Here is a 26,479-nt window from a genome sequence, read left to right as displayed (position 1 = left end):
TCTAGTTTCCAATATCCACTTAAGGAAGCTTAAATACTCTTGGATTATTAGACATTTATGAAAATCTCAGTACGAGTATTTACTATTTATTATTAGAAAATATTAATCATTGGTACGATGTGTATTAAATCATTTTTATATTATATTTAAAAGCCAATGTAAAGAATATATTAGGCCTGTAAATTAGTTTTCAAGTATCTTTTTAAATTTAAAGCTTTATTGTAAAAATTCAGTGCAATGTATTTTATTCAAAGTATTGTGCATCGATAGCCACTACTTTAATCAATATTTTAGGCAATTTACGGGTTCCATCTTGAAAGAACGATATATCTTTAGGGGGTATCCACGAATCAACCCATTTTTTAGTATCTTCATAAAAAGTAAAGCGCTGTTCAGGCAGGTCACGACTCATATGTCGGAACAAGTAGTAATCAGATGGAGTAAAATCTGGAGGATACGGCGTGTGGGGTAGCACTTCCCATTTTAATATTTCTAAGTATGTTTTCACCGGTTTTGTAACATGCTATCGAGCGTTGTCGGGCTGAAGAATAACATTGTTTTCATGCAGTGCTCGGCTCAAACGCATCAAATGTAGTCGATGGCAATCCCTATTAATGGTTTTACTGATACCATCTGTTGTAAATCCTTTAAAATTAATTTATAAGCCTGATATATCAAACGTAATTATTTATATTTATAGTGGCTTCAATATATTTTCCGAAAGTAGATTTAAAATTCCAACGCCATTTTACCACTGCAAGATTTTTATTGTGAAGTTTATCTTAAAAATCAGGAAAGTTTGAGTTCAGAAAACATGTTTTGATGTTGATGATTATACTGAAAAGTTTCTCAAGAAATTTTAATGTCAGTGTTCAGAAATCTTGGGTCATATTTATCTACGATTTATAGATGTAGAATAAGGAATATAGAAGTAATTGAAACTCTGTTATTGTAGATAGAAGTATTGTAGTAGGAAGAAGAGCTAGTCTCTTTAACTGCTGCAAAGTTTGAAGGTGTTATTGCTCTGAGGAAGATGACTAATATGGGGCTAGACAATTCAGTGAAATTATCTAGTACAAATGGCGTTGTAATCTTAACATAATTTTTAATTGAGGGCAATTTACTTTTTTATTACCTCCCACATCACGTGTAATATAATACCGCTATTAACGCCCGTTACACCTTGTCATAACTGATGCCTTGGTGTAAATAACATGGATTAGCCCGTGGAAGTGATGCGGCAACGTTGTCGCCCAAAGAAAATAAATTAATTAACCACCTTTATAATAACAGCTACGACTTCTAAATAGCTTTGTAGTTGAACTTGCGGTGATGGACGGTGGCGCAGAACGATTACATGGTGCCTCTTGAATCTGAACGGACTCCGCCTGTAGTTTTTCGCCTTCTCTCTCACTCTCTCGCTTTAAATGATCCCTTGCCCGAACAGCCGAGCCAGTTGGCTTTAATTACGGGTCTTTCTTATATTACAATGCATTTCCATTTTCCAGTCCATTTTCGTTTAATCGTTCCCCGTGTCTCTAAGCGCAAAATGAAAGTGTCAGGTTAAAAAGCTTTTTCCCTCCCAGTAGATTAAAGGATTTTATATTATTTGACGTTGATTTGATTAAATTGAAATAATATTTGAAACAGTTTAATGTTTTTTGGTAATTGAATAAGAACAATACAGTCTTAGACATTAATATAAAAAGTTCTTAGTATTTGTGTTGTATATTTAGCTTTTAGAGTTTATATAAAAGTCTATGTGCTCAAATTGTGAACCTTATAGAGAACTCGGGATGAATTGGGTTCGAAACATATGTGTTTTGATCTTGATGTTTATACGGATAAGTTTTTCGATATATTACCGTAGGGAAGTCGATGTTGTGTGGTTGCTTCTTATATACACCTTAGTGATTTTTTCGTTATATTATAATTATGACTTAAAACTCATATAAAACTCAGGAATACACTTATTTAGGAAGACACATTGGTCCTTACTTAGTCTCTAATAAAATAAAAATTAGTAGTATTTTTCGGTGTTTTTTACCATTTAGTTCACTTCACTACTTATGTACACGATATTACGCGGTTTGGTTCTCTTGAGTCTGCTTTCTAGTTCAGTTTTCTCCAGGAGTTGTAGTACCTCGGTGCTTACATAGGAGGGGAGTCTTTCCTCACGTTTTGTTTGCGAATTTATTTTCTTCTATTACTGTGTACAGACCCGGCCAATGAAGGACAACGAATGAGATTGGGCGTTGGATACCGAACATTCATTGGTCTTCGATGAAACGTACATTTGGCCATGTATGTATAGAGTAGGTAAAAACAGGATGCATTGCCCTTGCTGTAACAACTACCTATTTTGTTTCTTTCATTGTTGAGTAAGTTTCTTTTTATTTAATTCTAAACATCCTGGCTGAAATGAAGAGATCTGAGTGTAAGAGAATATTTTGTGGAGTTTATACATGAGGCTAAATCTGAGTAAACTATTTTCTCTTCGTAGGCTTTTTCAATAATGTCTGTCGTTCTTGTACCTGGGCAATAATTGAATTGCTCATGAAACCAAATTGATGTGCAGGTATTAGATTTTTTCTATCGATGACCTTAGTTATTGAGCCAATTATTTTGATGATTATTGATTGATTATTTTTCCAATATAGTCTATTTAGATCTGCCTTGATTCGTTTTCACATACGTACAGCAGAAGAAGATTGGTATTATGTCTATATCTCGGACCATTTTAGTCTTTATTTTCAATTCATATGAAGAATGTGGATGATGTTCATTATATTCGTGTGTACCATAGTTAACATCGAATCGAATAATTATCACAATAATTATATATAGTTTCATGGGGAGGCGAGAAAACTGCGTTCTGCTGCATTAGTGTTACGACAGCTGAATATGGTATATAGGTATGTAACAATAGTACACATGTAAAAGGAATTGAGATACAATAGTACAATTTGATGATATTAATAAATGGCAGATATTACTATATGTTACGATGACTTTCCAGATTAATTAACATACATCAGTTTTATGAAGAAATAAGAAACTTGTTGGCATAATTAAATGCCCAGAGGTGATAGGAACATTACTATTAGATTGATTAACTATTGCTCAAATAAAATCAAGAACACTACCAAAATAAAAGATTGCCAAAGAATTAATTAGATCCTGATTTGAGATTAAGAGCAATTATGATTGGTCCTAATTTTGTCTACCAAACAAAATTTTGGTGCTTGATTTGATGATATGTGAAATAAATTAATGAATTCCTCTATCATTTGCCTGTTTTAAAACTTTTCTTCACTTTATGCATTATGGGTCATCATGATTGATTATTTAGATTTATGAGAATACTGGTCGGATATTAATAAAGACAATCACAAAATTTTTCCCGTGCTGATATTTTTGTCAGTTATCGAATGGATTTATATCACAAAATTGGATACTTGTCTGTTATTATTAGAGATTTATAGAATTAAAAAGGAAGAATTAAAAACAGATTAAATTACAACGTAACATTCTAGCTCAATGATTATTTACTATGATTTGGCAAAAAATTAAATAATTTTGAGAATTTATATTTCTTAAAATTTAGAAAGTTTTATTTTTATTAATTATTTATTTAATACTTTTTTAATTTATTTATTTTTAGAAATAAATATAATTGAGATGCTGGTGACGAATGTTGGGACACGTGGTGAATAGAAAAATAAATTTGCAAACTTACCATTGCTTTCCAGCTGTATTTAATGTGTTGAATGTAAAATTATAATTTTAAAAATATTAAATCTTTATTGGTATTTGTTTTTAAAATAGAAACAGTCTAGGCTTCAGCAATTAATATTTTTGGTTAAATGTTCTTTTATACACTTCAATTTAAAATCTTTGCATGCTTATATGTGTTTTCATAAATAACAATTACTTACAGATTGTGAACCTGTACGTCTTCCTGAAGATGGTACGCTTTACGGTTTCACTCCGTTGATGTTCAAAGAACGTGAAACATCATATGCTCCCGCTGGAATGGACTCCGAAATAGCACAGAGCCGGTTGAGAATATCGAAGATGTTATTTTTTGGAACGGTGTATCTTTGCGGCCTGGAACCGCCAGTACTTAAATTGGAAATCGAAGATGGCAGGAGAGAATACGTATCGGTGGTTACCAGTGAGAGAGGTAGCGATTCGCCTCGCGATGATACTATACTGGTAAGTTTTTGTTGTGTTCTATTTTACCTTTTTCTGTTGCCTAGTTGCTAATTAATTCATCAAATAATTTAGTATTTAACAACTTGTATATGGCAAAAGTGTCTTTTCGGAAAAAAATTTTTTTTTTCTATTTTATGAGAATAATCCAAATGCAATTTAACCATAGACCTTCCAGCAAAATAGCCAATGCACGTTATATATGACATCGAATATACTGCCAAATGCAGTTTGCAAAAATATAAAATTCGTTTTAAACTTCGAGCGGATTTTTCCTTCTTTAACTTTAACTGGTGGAATAGTTAGTCTCATAGTTAAAAAAGGACAGAATGTCTGATGCATGGGAACATGTAACCGAATTAATCTATAAAATTCTATTTCTGTTTGTATTGGTCGACCCTGTTGTTAAATGTCTGCAAAATTCTTCAAAACATGTAATACCACTAATAACAAACAGAGGTTACAAACACGCAAAGGTTATGAAAGAAAATTCTAATTTAATGTGGCAACAATAAATTTTGATGAGGTGCATTGGCTGTTTTATTGGCTGTTGCTAGCGTGTCTACAATAAGATCTTCCTTGGTCTTTTTGGTTTATGATTTCTTTGAAGTAAAATGTTTCGATCTTTGGGACAATCACGAGATTGAAATTGCCTTAAAATAATTATTGAAACAAACTAATTTAGGATTTTAGCGGTAATACTATTATTTTGTAAGCTGTACTGTTAATGTTAACGTGTTTAACACATATGTTAAACTATTCATTCTTTAGCTGTATATACATTCTACTGTTAATGGTGATTGATTTGCAAGGGTTATTTTAAATCTATATTGGATTTAAGGATAAACCAGGCCATTTCTGCGGTATGATCTTAGAGTCCAGAACTCCTGGACAAAAAATTACACATTTTAAACAACATAAACAATACGATCAACATATTCTGTTACTATATTGTTAACCATCCCTTGCATCTTCAATTTGTGGGTCATTAAACTCATTATGTGAATTATTTAAAATAATATTTTTTTTACAAATACCATTTATGGCAGGAGCAAAAAGCAATCGTCGTTTTTTACCGATCTTATCGTTATTACTTCATCGTTATCATTTACTTCTTAATTACATTACTCATTACTTCACTGCTGTCTGAAAATTAAAACACTAATTTATCTTCTAGAAGAATACACTGGAGGTTGATTTTTTAGTTATTTATATCTTGTTATTTTTACGCCTGCTATTGAGAATATGATTTAATAATAAATATAATATAAAATTAATAGTACGTATCTTCAAATATGGAACACCTCTCTACTTGAGGAGTATTTATTTCAGTGTAAAATGTGCCAAATCACCGTGACTTATCATGTCTGGAGCTATTATTGTTTATATCTGTCTTTAAAATGCTATCTTATTTACTGATCATTATCGAATTAAATAATGATCATCTTATAATATTGACAGACGATGGGATGCGCGAGATGCATTTTTGTGTTATTAAAAAATAGTGTCGTAAAAAATAGTAAATGGTGAATTAAATTTAGAAGGATTTAACATAGATAATGCCTCCTGTACTATATAACATCGAATATTGAAAATATATTCACGTCAGTCGTCCGAAATTGATCTATGTTATATTGTCAGTTTTCTGGATGTTCAAACGACAACTCTTGATTTTTCTTCTTGTTTTATTTATTATTTAAAAATATGCCGATAGAAGAATATCTTAAATATTCATCATCAAGCAAGAGGATGGAAAAGAATGTTGGTTCTTCGACACAGTTGAGCAATTATGTAAACCTATATAGAAACTTTTTTTATCTCAGCGTATTCATTAGACATCTCTAATTATCTCTTGTTTCGATCGATGCCACATTGTTTGATCGAGCAGCATTTTTCCATCTGTAGATAATCTATGATTAGATTGGATAGCCAATTTTGATTGTGGTGGGTTGTTCCTCGAGATCGGATATTGGATTTGGAATAGTTAATTTCCACACACACTTTTGATGTCAAAATCGGATATATTAATCTACGGTATTCAACTACAGTTTTGAACATCACATATATTAAATTATAAGTAATTTCTAGATAAAAGTTGTTGTTCAATTCTAAATTACAAGCTGAAAAAAAAACGAAAATTTTTAAGATTTTTTAGAAATAAAGATTTTCTCATTAAAATCTCTTATGGTGGGTACAGATCTGAGCATTCGGGGCGATCAGGTCAGGCGCTTGGCGACGAGCAGAATGTTCTCCCAGAGTCGTGGATCGGGGAAAAAAATTTGAGCGGGAGTGGGAAAAATGGCGGGAATGGTTGAAAAAAATACAATAATGCCTTATTACTACCAATTTTATTTAATTCATAGAACAATGCCATCATTTTAAAATGTTTCGAGCACAACAATTGGTTTTTTAGTTTCTTTTCTAAAATGTAAAGTAGAGCTCATTAAATACAGTTATTTTAGAAAGTAGTCACTCATCTATGCAGTTATTTCACTACGGTTTCAAGATTTTACTCCTTAATTTTTTCCAAGATGTCTCAAATGTGCTTGTTGGCAGGTTTATTTTTTAGTTTATAATTTGAAAAGATACTATATCTTCTATATAGATATAATATCTTCTTATAAAGAATGTGGCTCTTCCATCCAAATCATCCTGTACAGGTCAGTTTTTATTTCTTCATACTACTTAGCTGTTGTGTCTGAAATAATTTAAACACAGTTAACAAAAATTTCACCTTCAAAACAGTAATTAAATTTGTAGAATATAATGATTCACTATGCAGTAAATACAAATTCGTACCTGTTTATATAGTTCTTGTCTCCATCCTTGACATGTGAATTGCCTGATGGACTCCCTTTATAAAGTTTGTGTCACTGGATAAAGGTAGTTATGTTAATTTATGGTTTCATTAAGTCTACCTCATAGTGAAATTGTTACATATACAGTCTTTTCCCTTGGAGCTGAGTATATCTTCTGATGATTTTGGATTATTTAGTAGTCATTACAGAATTGTAAATGTTTGAAATCTCTTCAGGAATCTATAAATAGAATATTAAGGTTCTATAAACATAAGGGTTTTATCATATGTTCTTACCATAATCTTCAAACAAGTTGGATTTCAATATTATTCGTATTTTCTTGCATAATTTTGTTTATTATGTTACTGGTTATACTTACAATAATTTGATATTCTTTTAAAAACGCCCAGACGGTACATGTTATTTTAGCAATAAACATTGCTTTTCAGGAAAACAACACTACACGTATCATGGAAAGATAATTCACAAGATATTTTCAGACTCCGAACCATTCGCTTCGTTCATGTCTGTATTCACCATTAGGTTTCAATACTTGTTTACACTAATAGTAACGTGTATACTAACATTATACTCTGCTTTTGCAGTAAAACTACATTGTACTACAAATACTACCGGATTGCTTTGACATTGACATTATGAGGTCTCTTTTTATGACTCTTGACAAAATTATCCAATGGCCTGGTTAATGGTATCCATTTGCGAGTCTTTAGAGATGGTTATTTTTAAGTATCATGGGCCCGTAAAAATATTCTTCAATATTTTGTTTTGAAAGCGCTGATTACCACAATATTGCTTTTCTTCGTACAGTCCTGTATAAATGCAGATCATCTACCCCATATGTATTTATTCGACAGTTTAAGTACGTAAAGTACGTAGGTTTTTCATCATTATTCATATATATTATTAGTTTAACAGCAACCCTCGTATTTATTAAAGGGAGTACCTTACTTGCTGGTTATTTTGGTTAAACACCATTTTATTGTTATATTTCTCAGAAGGGAAGCCTATCAAAGCGTGGTATTTTTTTTCGTTTGTGATGCATGATTGACTGTTTATAGCCCAATTGTTTATGGTTTTTTACATTGTTGTTAAAAAGTTTTACCACAAAGTCATCTGAATTCCTTTGATGTGATTTATATTTTGGCCATGGCCTAATATAACGTTTTTTCAATTATTTCATATGTTACACTGCTCGCTTTTTAAAATTATCGAATTATTTCCGCAAAGATTTTTCGCTTAAGTATAAAATAAGTGAAGAATTATAACAACAAAAATGAAACGAAAAATATTCTTTCATTAGATGTGACTCTCCTTTAATTCAATTCCTCGTACCCTTTTTTTTCATTATTTTATTTTATATATTTTGTAACCAACATTTTTAGTTCAAATGGTTTACTTTATATTATACAACGTGGGGCAAAAGTCCAGCTACCATTTTGATTACCTATAACTTTGCTCAAAGAAAAGATAAGTAAGTTTGGTTTTCATAAAAAGTTTATTTGGTCTACATTTTTTTTTCGTAATGATTGAAAAATTATATCGACTAAATTTTTTTACATCTAACATTTTCTATGACATCCTGCAACATCTGAGACTGAATTTCTTCAATTTCTTGACGAATATTGTCTTTAGTCATTTATTTATGGCTTATTCACATAAACTTTTGATTTTCAAAAATCCCATAAGAAAAAGCCTTGTGCTGTTAAATCCTGAGATCTGGCTGGCCATGCTAAATCGCCACTTCGCGAAATTGGTCTTCGTGGAAAAACGTCATTCAATAATTGAATTGTTGAGCGAGCTGTGTCTGCTGTGGCCCCATCTTGCTGAAACCACATGTCCTCTAGTCTTTGCTCTTCCATTTCAGGCCCAAGAAAATTTCGAATGTCTTGGTACCGTTCAGCAGTAACTGTAACTGTAAAAATAGGGATCAATGATGTTTCCAACATGAATCCCACACCATACAGTTGTTTTTAGTGGATGCAATGATGTTTCATGAATTAATTGAGGATTCTGTGTTCCCCAAAACCGACTCTTTTGGTTTTTGACGTGGCCACTGAGAAGAAATTGAGCTTCATCGCTCATTATCAGTTGAGACGAAAAATCTTCAATATCAATACTATCGCGCACCAGAGCCATATTTACAAAACGCTTGTTGTCTTCCAGAACGAGGCCAGACTGCTACCATACTGTACTGTCGAAAATTCGCATGTAAATGATAAATTGTGGCTTTGTCAAGTACTAGACGATTAGAATATTTTTGATGCAATTTCCGCACAGTGGCAATAATGGAAGGATTATTTTCAATAAATTTTGTCACTATTTCTGTTCGTTCTTGTGGCGTATATTTATCCATAATAAAATTTGGGCGTCTACGCAACACAATGGTTAAAGCGAAACTGAGCTAAACGTCACATAACCAAGATGGCGCGCAATCAAAATGGTTATTATACTTATATTATTATATTTATATTATTATATTTATATTATTATATTTATATTATTATATTTATATTATTATATTTATATTATTATATTTGTATTATTCTATTTATATTATTATATTTATATTATTATTATTATAATATGGGCTTAGCTAGAAGGTTTTTTAACTCCCTACAGATTGTAGAACATTAACTTATCCCAGATATTTAGAAGTATTAAAACGATTTAGCATGGATGATATTGATCAGTTATTCATTCTTTTCTATATTAAGGTTCAAATTAGGTTATGTCTGTCCTAGATTTCTAACATTATAATGTGAATTATACTTTCACTTATGCATATTGTCTACTATTTGTTGTTTTATGAATTCCACTGTGATGTGATGGGTACCTGCTGAGGTTCATGCGCGATATCATCAACAAATGCAACTTTTGCTCTTGCTTGGCTCCTTTGTGTATTATTTTGCTCTATAGCTGGTTATGTTGTCAGAAGAAGGGATCTGGGACAGTCAATGGCATATATTGGGAAATGTGTGGGCAGGAAAAGGCAGAGAATTCTTGAGAGTTCAGCGGACTGTTACCTCGCCATGCAAGAGGAATTGAAACAGTGAAACTTTGCCTCTGTTACCCGCTATTGATCTTTTTTTCAACAATATGTTATTCAGTTTGTTTAGTTGATTTCAGTGATAGTTTCACTGGGTTTTAGTATCTTGTGTTGTATACTACACTTTGTGAATCCCATCACATACACAGCAAGGCTTTATGACCGAATATTCTCCTTCGGTGTCGATGTGGATGCTCGAATGAATAATAGTGCTCTTCGGAATAATCCCATGACTTTTTTCATTTGGGATTATAGTGGTAGATCTATTGTTTTTATCGCCAATCACAATATGCTACAGAAAAGTGCGACGTTTAGCTGAAGTATGGAAAAGTGTATTAACCATTTTTTCTCCTCTTCCATATTTTCCATCATGTAAACTTCTAGAAACAATTTATTCATCAACTGCTAAGCTATTTGTAACTTTTTTTGAAGTTTGACATGGGTTTTCGCCCAATAAGTTTTACAATTCATCCAATCAATTTGTTGGTCCTCCAAGTCGCTCTTTGTCATTGACATCAAAATCACTACTCAAAATAGAGGCTTTTTCAACGCCATGTATGTCGGTAATGAAATTTTGAGTGTTCTTGCCAGTTGTTTAAATTCATACTTCGCATTTTGACAATTATATATCGTAGATAAAAATACATCCTAGCCCCCAACAAAACATGTATGGTTAATAACGCTTATCTATAGAAGCAGAAAATAAATGTGTAAATTCACCACCAACGTTTATCCATAATTGCTATTGTGGTTTAATGTTAAGTTAAATAAACATATAATAATTAGTTCTGACCCAGTTAATCGAGTTTGCTAATTGACAGACCCGATCTGGTGTAACAACCAAATGCAGTTGTTAATAATTCTTGAATTGTCAGACAGTAATTTGTCTCTGGGTAAATTAGCAGACAGAACGGGCGTTGCGGTCCGTAAATCTCGGCACATAATGCAACGCCTAAAGCCTATAACGTGCAATTTGGAAAATGTCACTGGTCGTGTAGTGCTGCAACAAAGCAGGTTGTTAACAAAGTTCATTAGGCGGGTATTCGGGGGACTTTATGGCGCCGAATTGAACTTCGAGTTCCGCGCAATTACTTTAAGCCGGACGATTATGGCGGAGATACTACGCCACGTTCACTACGAGAAAGCCAACATTTATCTTTTTTTTTGCTTTTTCATCTGTTGTAGGCGAGGAACGACGAGGTCCTGCTGGAAACTTTTAGCGGCGAAGAGGACGAAGCTGGAGATGACGCTAATCCGGAAGTCGCCCAGTCCACAGATTTGAGCGGATCGAGTGTGCCTTCGTCGGAAATTAGGGACTTGTTAAGCAGGAAGATTGAGTTGGAGAAGAAGAAGAAAAGCCAGGAGTTACATAGGCAACGTGTTATGGTAAGTTTTTAATTGAGGTGATACTTTGATTTGAATTTTCATATTTTTATTAGAAATATTTCCTGTAGGAACAAAATTGTCTACACATCATTTGATTTTATTTATTATCTAATGATGGTGTTTATTCAATTTTATTTTCATATATTCATTTTTTATTTTATTATCGATTTAATTAAAATGATTGGCTTAATAATATTAGAAACCTTTTTGATGGAATTTAAAAGGTTCGTAATTTTTAGAAAATCAACAGATATTAGGCCTGTCTGCGTAGAACTTTTTAGATTTCTTGATGAACTGAAAAAATGGTTTTCAAAAGCCTGTTTTAAAGACAGCTTTATACTATTTAGATATTTGTGTTTCTTTGGTAACAAATATAGGTAGTCCGATGCTGCAAAGCCCAGGTTATACAGTGAACTATTGCTGTAATAGAAGACAATTCCTCTCCTTTTGATCAATAGTTTTTAATCGCCTACTTTGATCGTTTTAGTTGTTTAGAGCCAGGTTTGAATAGCTCATAATGAGCACTTCCTTTTAAATAACTTTATTTCCAATTCAACGCTTTGTAATCATTTGTGAAGCTTCTTCAGGATTCGGCCACGATGTTTTTCGAACATCATTATCGTACATAATGCTCTTTTTATATCTGTGATCGTCATTCGTTAAAAAGGCTTTGTTGTTTTATTTCAGTGTCGATTCTCAAATAGTAACTTGTTTCTATTGAATGTTTCGCCGTTAGTTCATGTGGAACCCAAACCTCAAGCGACTTTTGGTATCCATTCTTATGAAAATAATTGAAAACTATTTATAATTCTGTACTGTAGATGAATATGTATTACTTTGTATCTACTTTGACATGTTTAGATATCCCTCCAAAATTTTCTCCAAATTTTGTACCGAATAACTTTTCATTGAGTAAACGAGTAATAATATCTTTAAATCTAGAATACTCTAATTCGTCAGTTTTCAAATACCCTATAATAAGCTTCATGGAATAATTGATTGATGCATCATAGTAGCTTCCATTTCAAAATGCTGCTAATTATTAATTTTAGGTTATTCTTTTAGCTATATTTAATTTATTAATCAGTACAATTTTTAATTTTTAACTGATTTATATTCATAGCTTTTACTAATATCTTTATTTACTTTAATTAATGATAATCCTGAGCATTAAATGGCACTGTATCGCTTAATACATAGTGCATAGTGCAGGGATGGTAAATCGTATTTTAAATGCAAAATACTTGTTATTTAGTTGTGATTGTAAGATGTATATTTTTTGACTCGGAGTTGCTGCATGCGGGTTAGCGCTTGGTGGTTTGTGCATACATGAGTTACCACACCTTTGCTGATTAGCTAACTATATTTCATTTAAAATCTTTAATTTTTAGGTATTTGGTTTAATAATTTTACATGTAAGGATATTAATTTCTATTATATAATATTTGTTTTCCTGTCGACGTAAGAAAACTTTATATTATCTACAGGGATTTTTTGTGGGATGTTTTATCAATTTAAACATCTACATTGTTGATGTTTGTGAACAGAATAACCTTTTATAAGTTTTGGTACTATATTGTATTTAATAAAGTCGCTAATCATTTCGTTGGCTCTATTGGATGTATTAGATATTTTTGGTCGATTTGCTTAGCATTTATATATTTGGGCGAGTCTTTATGATTGACGCTTTGTGAGTTATTCTGTGGCCATTACCGTGTTTTTTCTTTTTAAACTGATATTAATGTAGATAATTTTTGAAAGAACATTTTTATCCCAGATTTTTGGAATATTGTTAAAATTATTATGACCATAAAAGCACCAAATTAAGTAAAATTCTACTTGTTTCACTGCTACTGGTAGTAACTAAGGTAAAAACTTTTATTGAAAACAATAGAACCATTTAGAGAAAGAAAATATTTAATACATGCAATTTGGTTTTATAAAAAATACACTCAATATTTGATCAGGTGCATATAATCAGAAACATCATTGAAAACGCATAAGAAGATAAAAAATCACTATCACAAAATAAAACAGTAACAATGATACTATTATATCATATTGCAACAATGCTTTTCAACAAGTCTTTTGGATGAATATCGATGCAAAACTCGGAAGGAGCACATTCAAAAGTAAAGACAAGAACTGGAATCAAAATATAGGAAAAAGTGTTGTAATGGCTTAATTGGGAAAAAAAGTCTCAATTTTTCGTACATATTAAAGTTGCTGAGACGGTACCCGGTACCTAACGTCGCCAGGACAGGACAGGCAGGACACAGTCACAGAAGACTCAACCAATTTGATATTATAATGCATTGACGTATATTTAGTAGGAAACACCTCAGTGTTAATTAAATACATGCATATTATTACTTTAAATATTAGATATCGATGTGTTCTTATTTAATTTAATGATTTAATACACTGTAACACCATGTGTTGTAAATCTTTTAAAATTAATTTATAAGCCTAATATTCAGGCTTAGGTCTCGAGGATTCTACTTTTATAACTGTGTCATGTTCATTGCGAGGATACCATTGAAGGTCTACGATATCTAGCAATATTCTGTTTAAAAATAGTTGATTGTGTTCCTTTTGATTGTATAATCCCAGACTTGCAATGAAACGACGTCAGTTGTTTTCCACAACGACATGAACAGGTTAATGCAATCTTAAAAATATGATTATCATACGGGATCAATTTTTACACGAAAAATTACTCGACCCACCATGGAGTACACTATTACCCATCTGCAAGGTCGCCAATTTGAATCCATTATATACGCCGTGACCGATCGGTACCCATTATAATAGTTGGGCCAGCGTCGCCATTAGACACAATTAACCCTCGTTGCTGCGCGCCGACAAAGCTAAGCGCCACACGGCTGCCGTTGAGATCAGGTTCGCGCATCGCCAACCTGACCAGAACGTCCCCGATTGAATAATTCATTTCGTCGGACGGTGTATCGCGAAGGTCGATCGACGCGGACAACGGTCGACCCCGACGTGTGGACCAGAAAAAGTGGCGCCTAGGCGACGTGAGATAAATAACACCATAAAACATTTTCATCTGGAAGGAAAAAAGGAGAGGAAAAATCGGCGACACCGACGCGTTCGGTATGCGCGATAACTGGACACAAATAAACTCGTTACGGTTGAACATCTCCATTGTTTCGGCGAATATGTTTAATTTCCTCATTTTGGGCGATTCTTCTGGCTCGATGTGTTGCCGTTCGTCCTTTCGTTCGCTGCTTCGAATCGACCTTGTCTGTTAAATATTTATTTATGGATATTGTGGTCTGATGACGCTAGATCATACAGTTACGATGGTGTGTCCTGTGTCGCATTTTTACAGTACTTTTTACGTTATATCGGTTTATTTTGTTTTTTATTGTTGAACGTAGAAAGTTAATCACTCCCATGTTGGATAACTTATCCAATATTCATTTGAACAATTTTTCTCGGGTATATTAGGTACTTTTATGTATTCTGATCATTTTTTCATTTAGTTACTCACTTTCCATTTTTTTTTGGCAACATGGCAATACCATGTTGATAGAACAACACGAGCGTTGTAATGCACAAGATGACTTTGCGTCTTTTACAAGCTACTGCTGGCCTTTTTGTAAAAATAAGTAGTTCAATTTATTCAGTTGACTTCGATAGACATCTACAGTAATAAATTTATTCAGTTGTATTAGTTCCTGAAGTCTGCACCTCCCTGATCCCACCAACATTATGTCCAGCTAGATTTATGGTTGTGAACATTCCCCTCGGGTGTCCACATGGATGGCTCCCTGGGCTAATCCAAAATTTTATGCGTTTGCTTTTTGTCTTAGTAGATTTACTTTTCATGGCTAGTTACAAAAATTGTCTTTTTTTCTCCAAGCAATCAAATCGCCATCTTGTATCGTTTTGAAATGGCATTTTAAGTCAACTCTTCTGGTACCTATTTTTCCTATTTTTGGATCTTTTCCATCACATGTAAGCGTCTGGAATCTATTGATTCATCAACTGCAAGCTGTCTGAAAGTGCTTCGAGATCTCGGTTCTCGTCCAATAAGTCTTGCAATGCATTGTCTTCGAGCTTTCAGACCATTCTTGCATGTAACTGACATCAAAATCATCAGATTTAAATCGTCCAAACCAAAATAGATCACTGGGATATGACGAAGCAACATGACCACAAGTTTCTAAAAGTTAATATAAACAGTTCAGTATGTATAGTACTTAAGTTGTACAACTAGTATAGTAAACGATAAATAGTTATTTTTCATGTTCAATGAACTTTGCATTTCTGTGTTTGCTGTTAACTAGAATTTTTAGAGTATTTCTATCTTATTATTATTATATATTATTGGTCATAAGATACACGCCAGACCTTGTAAGATTTGGTATTTTTTGGGGATGCCCTCTGAGGTTGGTCAATCGTCAGTCGGTGGGCTTAATGTTGATAATCCTGATTTGGTTCCCACGTTGCCAAATTTGTAATGTTTAATTACGTATTATTCTATCTATAGTGTGATAGGTTTCGCTAGAGTGTATTTGAGGTTTGAATATAATATATGGTCTATTAAAAGTTATTTTGTATATAAGTCGTCTAAATTTGTGACGTCAAAACGTCGCAATGTTGTATCAACTTTGAGTTTTAGTTCAGTTTGGCTTTGACATAACAAAATTCTAGTTCAAATAAAATAATGAAACAAAAATGTTATCAAATATATAGTTTATTCTAACATTATGGTATATTTAATGCATTTGTTATCGAATAATTTAAACTACAGTTAATTATACAGTCACAATAATTTATAGGTTAGAGTTGTTTTATTATATTTACATTTTTGAATATTTTGAATAATTTTGTGTACATTTAACAGCCGGACGACTTTGACAGGCTAGTTCAGTTTTACGTTAGAACTTATCAGACAGCCTATGTCTCTTTTTGACTAGAATAAAATAAGAAGGAAAATATTGTCTGATTCTGAAACGAGTTTAGAAATTGCGACAGGCAATACATTATCAATACAACATCTTGATGACGTACGTACAAAAATACTTTGAATATACTATAGTTTTTGAAATAACATTTAACTGAAAGGAAAACCAAAGTGATGATTTAAACATTTTTTAAATGTAAAGATGTACCTGTGTTACGTACCTCCTTTCCTTGCTCACTTCCTCTAGTGGGTGCTAACATATATGGTAAAATTTCATAATCTTGTCTATAAATATTGGAAGATTAGTTTAACAATATTAAACTAATATTAAGTTGCCTCATCTTCTATTGCATTGTGAACTATTTACATTATTGTCCTCGTTATTTTTTCTGGATTGTCGATTGACGAATTTCAGTATTGTTGTTATAAATTATAGCCTCCCACCTTTGTTACCAGCCATAGCCATTTTTACATAATTTATAGATAAAATATAGGGTATAGTTGATGATACATATGTTATAATTTTTATCTAAATTATTACGTGGAACTTATATTTAAATCTTATCCAGTGTGATGTTTAGTATGTTTAATAGATCCGAAGTTGTTGTTTAATTAAACTAAATGTTTAATCTATTTTTTAAAAAATAAATTAGATTTTTTCATTATTTTACAAAATAAATAATAGCTACAAAATTAGATCAAGTCAAACATAAATATACATACAAGATACATAAAATAAAATAACATAGACAAAAGTTACAGAGGTACTTTGATAACCTATTAATTATAATTTTGGAGATGTACAACAACAAGAAATACAGTATACAGTATAATTTAAATTTCAGATATTTTTAGGGAAGGGTATTTTAAATAATATATTTTTTTCAAAAATTTAAATTTCCTTAAGAAAACGAATAAATTTTGTCAATATAGAACATGCAAATACTGCATAAGCATGTTAAGTATGTAATATATAATTCAATCTTCATGTTATGTTGTCTCATTTTGAAGATATATCGTCTGTATTAGCTTTAAATACAGTTAAATTGGCAATATATTTTTTTAAATATCTTGGCCGTTCGTGTGCCTTTTTTGTATTCAAGGGAATATAGTTTGATCATCGCCGATAATTATAATTGTATTCATCTGTATAAAAAAAGTATTTTTGAACAGTAGTCGAAAATGTGTTATAATAACATTTTTAAATATTCTTACTCTTTGACTTTGCCATCATAAATGAGGGAAGCCTTTGTAATATATCTCTATGAGCATTTTGAATGATGGAAGAAGAGTGTATTGTAAAATAGATAGCGTCACATTAGGGAGCGTAAATGCTCACACAGTAAAAATTTATTGATTCAAAAAGTTCGCATTCCGTGAGAACAAAAATTACATATCTTTAGTTTTATTTCGAGTTCTATTTAATGCTTAACCTAACTTCAGCAATTCATTGTGAGTCTCTATCCTAATTAAAATCCTTGTATATTAGGTAAAAAATGCGTTCTGTCCAGAAATATTTTCCGTATGTTCTCATAACTAATATATCACAATATTAACAGTTTTCTAATATATGAAGTCAAGAATGCTTTTCAGTGTTCCTTTTTATGTCAAAAATGATTAAATACATCGACAAAACCATACAGTGATAGACACCAGTCTTTGAGTTCACAGACACAATCACCGGGAAGTTCATATAAGGAAATTCTGCCATCAATTACTATCGTAATGTCATGTGTTACGATTTATAGCAGTTACCTATTAGGTAATTTGGAAAGGTTTTAATACCTCTTCCGAGTGTTTATTGATTGATTTTAGATATGGATGTTTATCGGTGTAGTAGTTCGCAATGTCAGCATCATTTAGTAGTTATGATTATTTGAAAATCCTTTAATAGCAAGTTTAACTTTTAATTAGGCTGACTATTTAAGTCTACTTTTCGTTATAACTCATTACTAAGTCTAAATTAAGTCTAAGACTAAATTAAGAAAAATTATGAATTAACAGTAGGTTCAGGGTTAGGATCATCAACAACTGTAAATCTCAACAACATTTGAACAGAGAATATTCAAGGGTTCCAAAACTGTAGGGTCATTCATTTACTAAGATTAAGATTTTCGGATGTTTTGCAATTTTTAAATTTGAATCCTCACATCAGTAAGCTCGATGATTTGTAGATGCGATAGCTGAAGCGATTTCTGCTTGTTTTGCTCTGAGACTGTCTTAAAAATCAAATTATTCGATTGTATTTTATTTGATCAACAATGCATAGTTGGAAATCCAGATGATATGCAGATAATGGTGTGGACATTTTTTGTTGATCATGGTAAAATAGTCGAGTTCGTGGATTACTCTGACTTGTCAGAGTACCCCTGAAGAGGCAACCTGTAAATATATCGAAACGTCGGTAACTTTTAGTCAATTAAGTCCAATCAAATGATTTGGCCATAAGATGAATTAATGACTTCTTCACATATTTCTATTATGAATTGTGTCCTTTTATACAACGATTTAAATCAGTGGTTTCTTCTCCACTGGATTCCCTATCTCTCTTTCAAAGTCCTCTGCAATACACTACTGTCATAGATGTAACTGTATCCGCGTCCATTCCTTCTCTCTTAATAACATTCCAATCCTAATTATTGATCCTATAGAGTTCTTGGAAGCCATTTTCGACAACCGGCTGTCCTGAAAACATCACATCAACGATCTTAAAACTCCCTGCTCAAAACCAGCTATCTAACCGGCGCACAGGTGCAGACCAGGAAACCATGCTTAAAATATATATCCCTCTATAATCCTTCCCAAGCTTGACTATGGCTCCCTTCTCTTCGCCGCTGCTGCTCCAACTTACCTCATATCTCTTAATGCTATTCAAAATACTGCACTTAGAATATCGCTGGGTGCATCCTGGGATCCTCCTCTGCAATTAGCTTGTGCAGTCTTACATCCATCCCACCTCTTTCTTATCGTAGGGATTTTTTTCATTGAAGTCGTTGTGAGATTGCTTGCTTTGTCATCTTCCTTAAATCTGACCTCCACTTGGAGTCATTAACCTATCCTGGGCCATCTTTATCTCTAATTACTCCACTCGTAACTCTCATATAATTGCTGATCTTTTTTTCAGGGTTGGAGATGGTCTGTTATATCCCCTCTCTATGCACTATCCCAATTTTCCCCCTTGTACATTCACTACCCCCCTTCATAAACACATCCTTATGTCAATTTTATATTTTATAAGATATATAATTTTGTCGTTATCTTAGTCGGTACAATTTATATGAACTTCTGGACTGTTACCCTGGCAGCAAGCACATATATGGCTTCGATGGCTCCAAATCTCGCAGGGGTCTTGGCAGTGCATTTGTGGTGGGCAGTCGGACGTTCAAGCTGCCTGGATAGGGTTCAATATTGACCGTTGAACTCTTTGATATTTAAAGATTTATCCTACATTACAACAGAATCCTTCAAAGAATGGCTAATCCTTACCGATTCCCGAAATGTCCTCGAATGTTTCCTGGAACAGAAATTCAACCATCCACTGGTTACCATCCTCTATCTGAATGGCTACAGGACAAGTTTACCGTGAATCCCTTCTCACATTGGCATACCGGGAAATGAGCGCGCGTATAGTGCTGTTAAATTGGCAGCCTGCTCACCCCTTCCCCAAGTGTTTGTATCCATAGTGACCTTATCCCATTCGTTTCGTGTTTCACCAAAAATGAGGCACAACGTCGTTAGGCCAACCACAACAATCTTTTTGAACTTAAAAGTAATTTTTCTCCTTTCTTCACGTTCCTTCGCCTCGTCACCATGCCGTAGCTTTGAATTGACTGAGATTGGGTCTCTGTCGTTTCTCGCACGGTCACTTGAGATGACATCGATCTTGCTTGATCACTGTGAGTTTTGTCACTTTGCCCTTGCTTCAGTCTGCAACATACAAGACGACTGTCCACGATTCACCAGATTACAGCTATACATGGGCTGCAAAACTGTAGAAATTTCTTAACAGGAGAAATCGATTATCTTCATAGGGTTTAGCCTAAGATAAGTGTCGTTGAACAAATATATAAATTGCCACTTCGGTATGGATTGTAATGTGTGCAGTCTGGATGGAGTCTCTACTTCGTTATGGTTGTGTTTGTAAGTCTCCTTTTACCAACTATGGGTTTATCTGGACTGGACCTACAGTTTAACGTGGGCTCCGAACCTCGGTCCTCAGCATTAAAGCCTACCGACTGGCGAGTGATCAACTTTAGAAATCATCCCAGAAGACATCCGGTTTTACTCAGCCTGGTTACTGGCGTGACTGGGATCATTTTTCCTTGTCGGGTTTTATACTTTTGCCTAGAACATTCACAAATTTTAAACAATCACAAACATAAATTTACGACCATGCCCCAGCAGGATTCGAAGCCGCTATCGCAATAGTAGGAGGACTCTCCCATCGCCTTTACCATTGCGCCACCATGCCGGCCAATTTATTATTTTATATATACACTTTATGTTTGTTCCCGTCCCCATTATATACATTATAACACTGAACTGTCGCGAAATTACGATATTTGACATCCATGGTGTTTAAAAAAAAGACGTGGGTTATTGAAATAATTTGAAATATTATCTAAGCTCAAAACATTTGCATCCTATTTTTGGTGTAAGCTATAGTGTAGAAATTTCCTGCGGCATGAAAAGCAATATATTGATTGATTAAAAACGCTCACCTCAAGCCTAAGCTAGTAACTGAATTAAAAATGAAGAAATTTGTCATTATTTCTATAATTATTTTTTTAAATAAATAAATTACTAACAGCATTGACATTATATAACGTTATTGTTACTATGTTATAAGGTTGTTATAATTGTTTCGGCTAATTTCGATATTCCAATTTGTATAGAATGTTGAGCAAACGTTAACTGTATTTGGTCAGATTGCTCCAGTTCATTTCCCAAAGTGGCCGTGAGAGTTAACAGCGCACCGCATCGTTCGATTACATTCTTCGTAATGACACTCGGTGTTAAATGGAGCATCGACGAATCGGTAACTTTTTCGAATTAGCGTCAAGATATTCGAGACTGCCCTCTAAGGTCAAGAACGATAAACAAAAACGCGGCATCGCGCGTTATTTAATGGCCAATTTCCATATTGCGTAGAGGCTAATTATCGACCTCTGCGCGCTTTTAACCTAATTCCCATCGGTTAGAGAACCGAAAGCGACCGAAAAATTAACCGTTTCCCAGACACATGGGATCATTAATAAGGAAAGCGTATTTATATGGGGGCTGATCGGCAATAATGATAAGATTAAGTACCACGAATGTCACTGTTTAGGGTTGAAATGTCCTGCTGTTAAACTACACTTTATATATGTGTATTTAACCTACAGCTTATATAAAATTAATTAGAAAATTAAATTTATTTGAGCACAGAGTAGTTGTTAAAAATTTCATAGGAATATTTTAGATCGTTAATAATACAGACCCGGGCTTAACAAAGAAAACACTGTTTTTTGTTCAAAATTGGCTGTATTCATCAACGTAGTCTCCATATAGAGCTACACAATTATTCCAGCGTCGCTCTAACATTTCAATACCACTTTTGTACAACAATTTGTCTTTTGCCTGAAAATAGGCCTGTCACCAGATGACGATCGTTTTGATTTCGGAGTGGCGGTGAGTCCATCAAGGATGCATGTTTCATCCATTGCCACATATCGATGCAAACATTTCTGTTCGTTACGTTTAAACATTGCCAAAAACTGCTCTTAATCATCAACATGTTTTTGGTTTTGGTCAACAATGAGCATACGTGGCATTCACATTTTGAACAGAGCTTTCTTATAGTCAAATGCTCATGCAGTACAAAACCAACATGTTCTTTTGATATCTTTGCGATGTTAACTAACTCATGCAACTTCAATTTTCGATCATTCAAAACGATTTTGCGGATTTTTTGATGTTTTTTGGTGTTAACGCCTCATTTGGACGTCCACTTGTGAAATATTGAGGGCAGAGTAGTGTTTAGTGTTCAACAACAACAGAGAGAGTACTTGGAACTTTGCTGATGACACAATTTTTATGGCAAAGTATCTCTCTGACTACAGCAATAGAAAAACAACAATCGACCAGAGGCCGGAAAATACAACTGAAGAAGTAGATATCTATCCATTTTGCGTTGCGGAGAAAAGAAACCTAATTATATCACTTGAGATATTTCCAGTTCATCAAACATAATCAGCAAAACATCTTGGCATCCACCTGGATGGTAGACCAAATTGTAAATACCATTTGTTATCATGTACTGAAGTAAAACATCGTTTTATTTCGGTTATGAGAACACAACCTTCTGATATTTCTAAGGGTTCAACTATTCCATGCAAATTCTTTTAAGTGACATGTGTGTGGTGTTTGCATAACAGGCAGTGATAGTTGATTTTCCTTGTATAGAGCTTTCAGATTGTTTATTAAAGGGTTTCGAATATTCCCATCCAAAACAATGTTAAACTATCACAGAAAACTCCTTAAGTATTATTTAAGTAATTGATGATGGTTGTTTCAATAATTATTGGAATAATTATATTTTATTCGGTGTTATGATCGGCTGTTAACTTCTAGGTCTAGGTATAAGGGGTGATTAAATGTAATGCCAGTATTTAATTTTTATTTATATAAATTTATACTTTGATTTGAAATAAAATTAATGATTCAAGTGCGGCTAGATATCTACATTGATGATTCTTATGATCATTGATGAATTAATTTTTTTAACTGTTTACGTATGAGAGTTGTATCTGATGTAGTATATGAAAAGTACTGTTATGCTAAAATCCACTACATTTATTAAATTTTATTTATTGGTCATTAGTGCTAATTCTAGATTATTGCTGTCATTTTTATTTTCGATAATTTAGATTCGCTGTACTGATTATAATATCGATGCATTTTAAATAGGCTTTTCAAATCTGTAGGCTGTCGTATTACTTCCGATATGGACATTTTAAAAACCTACGCCACTGACCTTCAAAGTTCAGAAAAACGCTCTTCGACTGTACCAACCACCAAGTTGCCATGGTTACCGAGCTCGACAAGTACAATCCGCGACATAAAATTGATTTAAAAATGGTATAGTTAAGTATTTTGGACAGGTCCATGTACATCATAATTTCCTATTTCATTATTTACATAAAGATATATGTTTTTATCAAAAGGGAAAGAAATCGTTTATAATTTTTAGGGTGTTTTAAGATTCTCATTGTGATATTGTTTTATGGTAATCAATTTTGTGTACTTAGAAACTCTAGCGATATAAAAGCTGTCAATTATATTGTAAGAACATTTTCAGAAAATTTAAGTAAAATTAATCTCATGTGTATTCTATGTTAATCATGTTTATATATTTGTGTTATGTTATGATTGTTTGTGCGCAGATGAACAATAATCTGAGGAATATAAAGTGTCTATGGGCGAATTAACAGGTCAATTGAAAAGTCCCCGGCCTGATGGCGCTACTAGAATCAAATCCATATTTTTAGTTAGTCTTAACCCTCAAAAGATGTAAAAATTTGACAGCTGTCGGATCATTAGTTTGTGAATTATAGCATTTTGAGTGAAGCAACTTTTGTTATTGTGAAAAAAATGGTTAAAAATTAATTTCGCGTGTTGATAAAATATTGCTTTTTGAAGGGTAATAATACACTTGAAACAAAAACTTGCCTTGATGCCGAGCACACTGCCCCAGAAAAATCAACCATCAAGGATTGGTATGCTAAGTTTAGACCTGGTGAAATGAGCACCGAAGACGGTGAATGAAGTGGACGCCCAAAAGAGATGGTTACCGACGAAAACATTAACATTAAATCCACAAAATGATTTTGAATAATGACCATAAATTGAAATTAAAAAAATAAATGAAATTGAAATTGAAATAACACACTCTAAAGATATCAACTGAACGTGTACATCATATGATTCACGAATATTAGGGTATGAGAAATCTCTGTGCAAAGTGGGTGCCGCGCAAGCTTACTTTTGATGAAAAACAACGACGAGTTGACGACTCGGAGCAGTGTTTGAGGATGATCAAGCGTAATAAACCCGAGTTTTTGCGTCGATATGTGACTATGGGTGAAACATGGCTCCATTGGAATTTCACTCCAATCGACAGTCATCCGAGTGGACTGCACACGATGACCCCCCAAACCGCTTGGAGGGTCGCTACAATCAGTGTATCACACTTGAAGGGAATTATGTTGAATAAAAAAAACTAATTTTGCCAAAAAAATAACAGAAACTTGCAGGAAAATTTTCGTGTTAGTCTAAAAATTATAGAAGAGATCCAGAAAGAAGAAACATTCATTCTTCTATTTTATTTTTCTGCATAATCATTCTTCCCGCAAGTGAGAGTGTGGAAGATTATTAATTTTAAGTTTACATATATATTATTAAAAAATTTAAAGGTACCTTTGTTATCTTAAGAAGTATACATACTGTACATAGTACTGCACATACGGTATGTTGAAGACTTTGATTCAAATTAATGAAATCATTTTTTTAATTTAAATACAACTGAAAATCTATGGGATCATTTGGAATGCTCTGTAAGATAAAATAAATAGACACTATGATACACATACTGTCTTTGATTAATAAGTCTAGTTGATTATTTAGACAGAAGTATCTCCATTTGTGACCGGTACTGTATAGAAACATATTATAGTCTTATGTGGAATATAATCTTTTAAATCGCAGTTCGCCGTAAAAATACTTTCTGGACAACTCAATAAAACACATGCTAGGACACGGGAAAAAATTCAACGTCGGTTGATAAAATGTATCGCCCATTTCAGAAATACGATTTTAAATGTTAAAAGAATAGTGGCTATGTTTTGGCCGGTTATTCTTGCTTTTGCAACGATATGTGTATGTGTGGGCGCATTCTGCGTTTGACCCAATGACGCGAGATGGCACCGCGATAAGCGCGAAGGGAAAAATCGAGAGACAGCGTCTTGTAACATCGGAATCCGTGTAACTAACCCACGTGCGATCGCCTTTTTATCTGCTAAACCCACGGTATTGCTTTATTTTAATGTGTAGGGCCTTGGAGTGTGTGCCTTTTTTTCTCTCTTTTTGTCCAATAGAAGGTTGCACAGGTTCCGTAATTTTTTATTGATGGGTATATATGGAACATACGATGACCAGTTAATACATCTACACACAATCTGAACTGTCACAACCTTTTTGTGTTGTGTTTATCATGTTGCTATAAAGTTTTGTTTCAAGGGATTTATAAAAAAATTTCCTGCATTTTTATAATCTCATTTGTTTTTTTATTGAAATATGCGCTGCTACTATTACATATATTTATGTTTTGTTGAATTATAACAATTATTGTTTATAATATAGATTAAAATTATTATTTTAAATTATGGCACGAAATAATAATACAACGTTTGTATGATAATCTCTTCGTGCTAGTGATTGTTAAAAAAGTATGTTGATTCTCTTAATATTTTTCAAACTTATATATTTCTTCTTGAAATAGGATTTTTTAAACCCTATAAATGCTAGTTTGAACAGTAGATGTGAATACAGTTTTATATACAGTATACTCATAGAATTTTGCCGGGGTACAATCGTTCGCTTTCATTTTCAGACAGAAATTGGGATGGTAATGTTTTCCCTAATTTATACAATTTGTTCACGATTCTGTATATTTGAAATACATTTTTAAGTGGTAGTTTTATTTGTAGTCCGTCCACAAAATAAATCCCACATGATTACTATGAGCGATTATATTGAAGAAAAATTTTTTCAAATTCCTTTCAAATGCGATAGCTAAAGCAAATTCTACATGTTTCTCTCTGAGATCGTATTAGAAGTGAAGTCATTCGTTTAAGATGCGAAAATGAGTGCAGATTTGGAAAATAAATTCAGATACGCAGATTTCAATGGTTTGGAATGGTCTGTCGAAAGAAATTGATCTGTCGAACGAGTTCCTTACGCTACAGAATGCGAAATCAGTCTTTTGGATGGTACAGCAAACGCTTCAAAAAGCTGGAAAAGGATATGAATCTGAAAAAG

The 26,479-nt window shown here is 33.0% G+C and overlaps 1 protein-coding gene across 3 annotated transcripts in view; it reads left to right on the top strand.

Moving 5' to 3' along the window:
- Positions 1 to 26,479, top strand: part of LOC143190960 (telomerase-binding protein EST1A) — a 94,632-nt gene that overhangs the window by 51,704 nt on the left and 16,449 nt on the right. For all 3 annotated transcript variants that reach the window (XM_076395578.1, XM_076395576.1, XM_076395577.1), the window contains 2 exons: positions 3,941 to 4,218; positions 11,266 to 11,466. In XM_076395578.1, coding sequence (XP_076251693.1) covers positions 3,941 to 4,218; positions 11,266 to 11,466 — 479 coding nt within the window. The remainder of the gene's footprint in view (positions 1 to 3,940; positions 4,219 to 11,265; positions 11,467 to 26,479) is intronic.

The sequence above is a fragment of the Rhynchophorus ferrugineus genome, unplaced genomic scaffold (assembly GCF_030347505.1).
Source record: "Rhynchophorus ferrugineus isolate W39M unplaced genomic scaffold, kcgeb_rfMv2 rfM2, whole genome shotgun sequence".
NCBI lineage: Eukaryota > Metazoa > Arthropoda > Insecta > Coleoptera > Curculionidae > Rhynchophorus > Rhynchophorus ferrugineus.
This window is presented reverse-complemented; position numbering and strand designations above follow the sequence as displayed.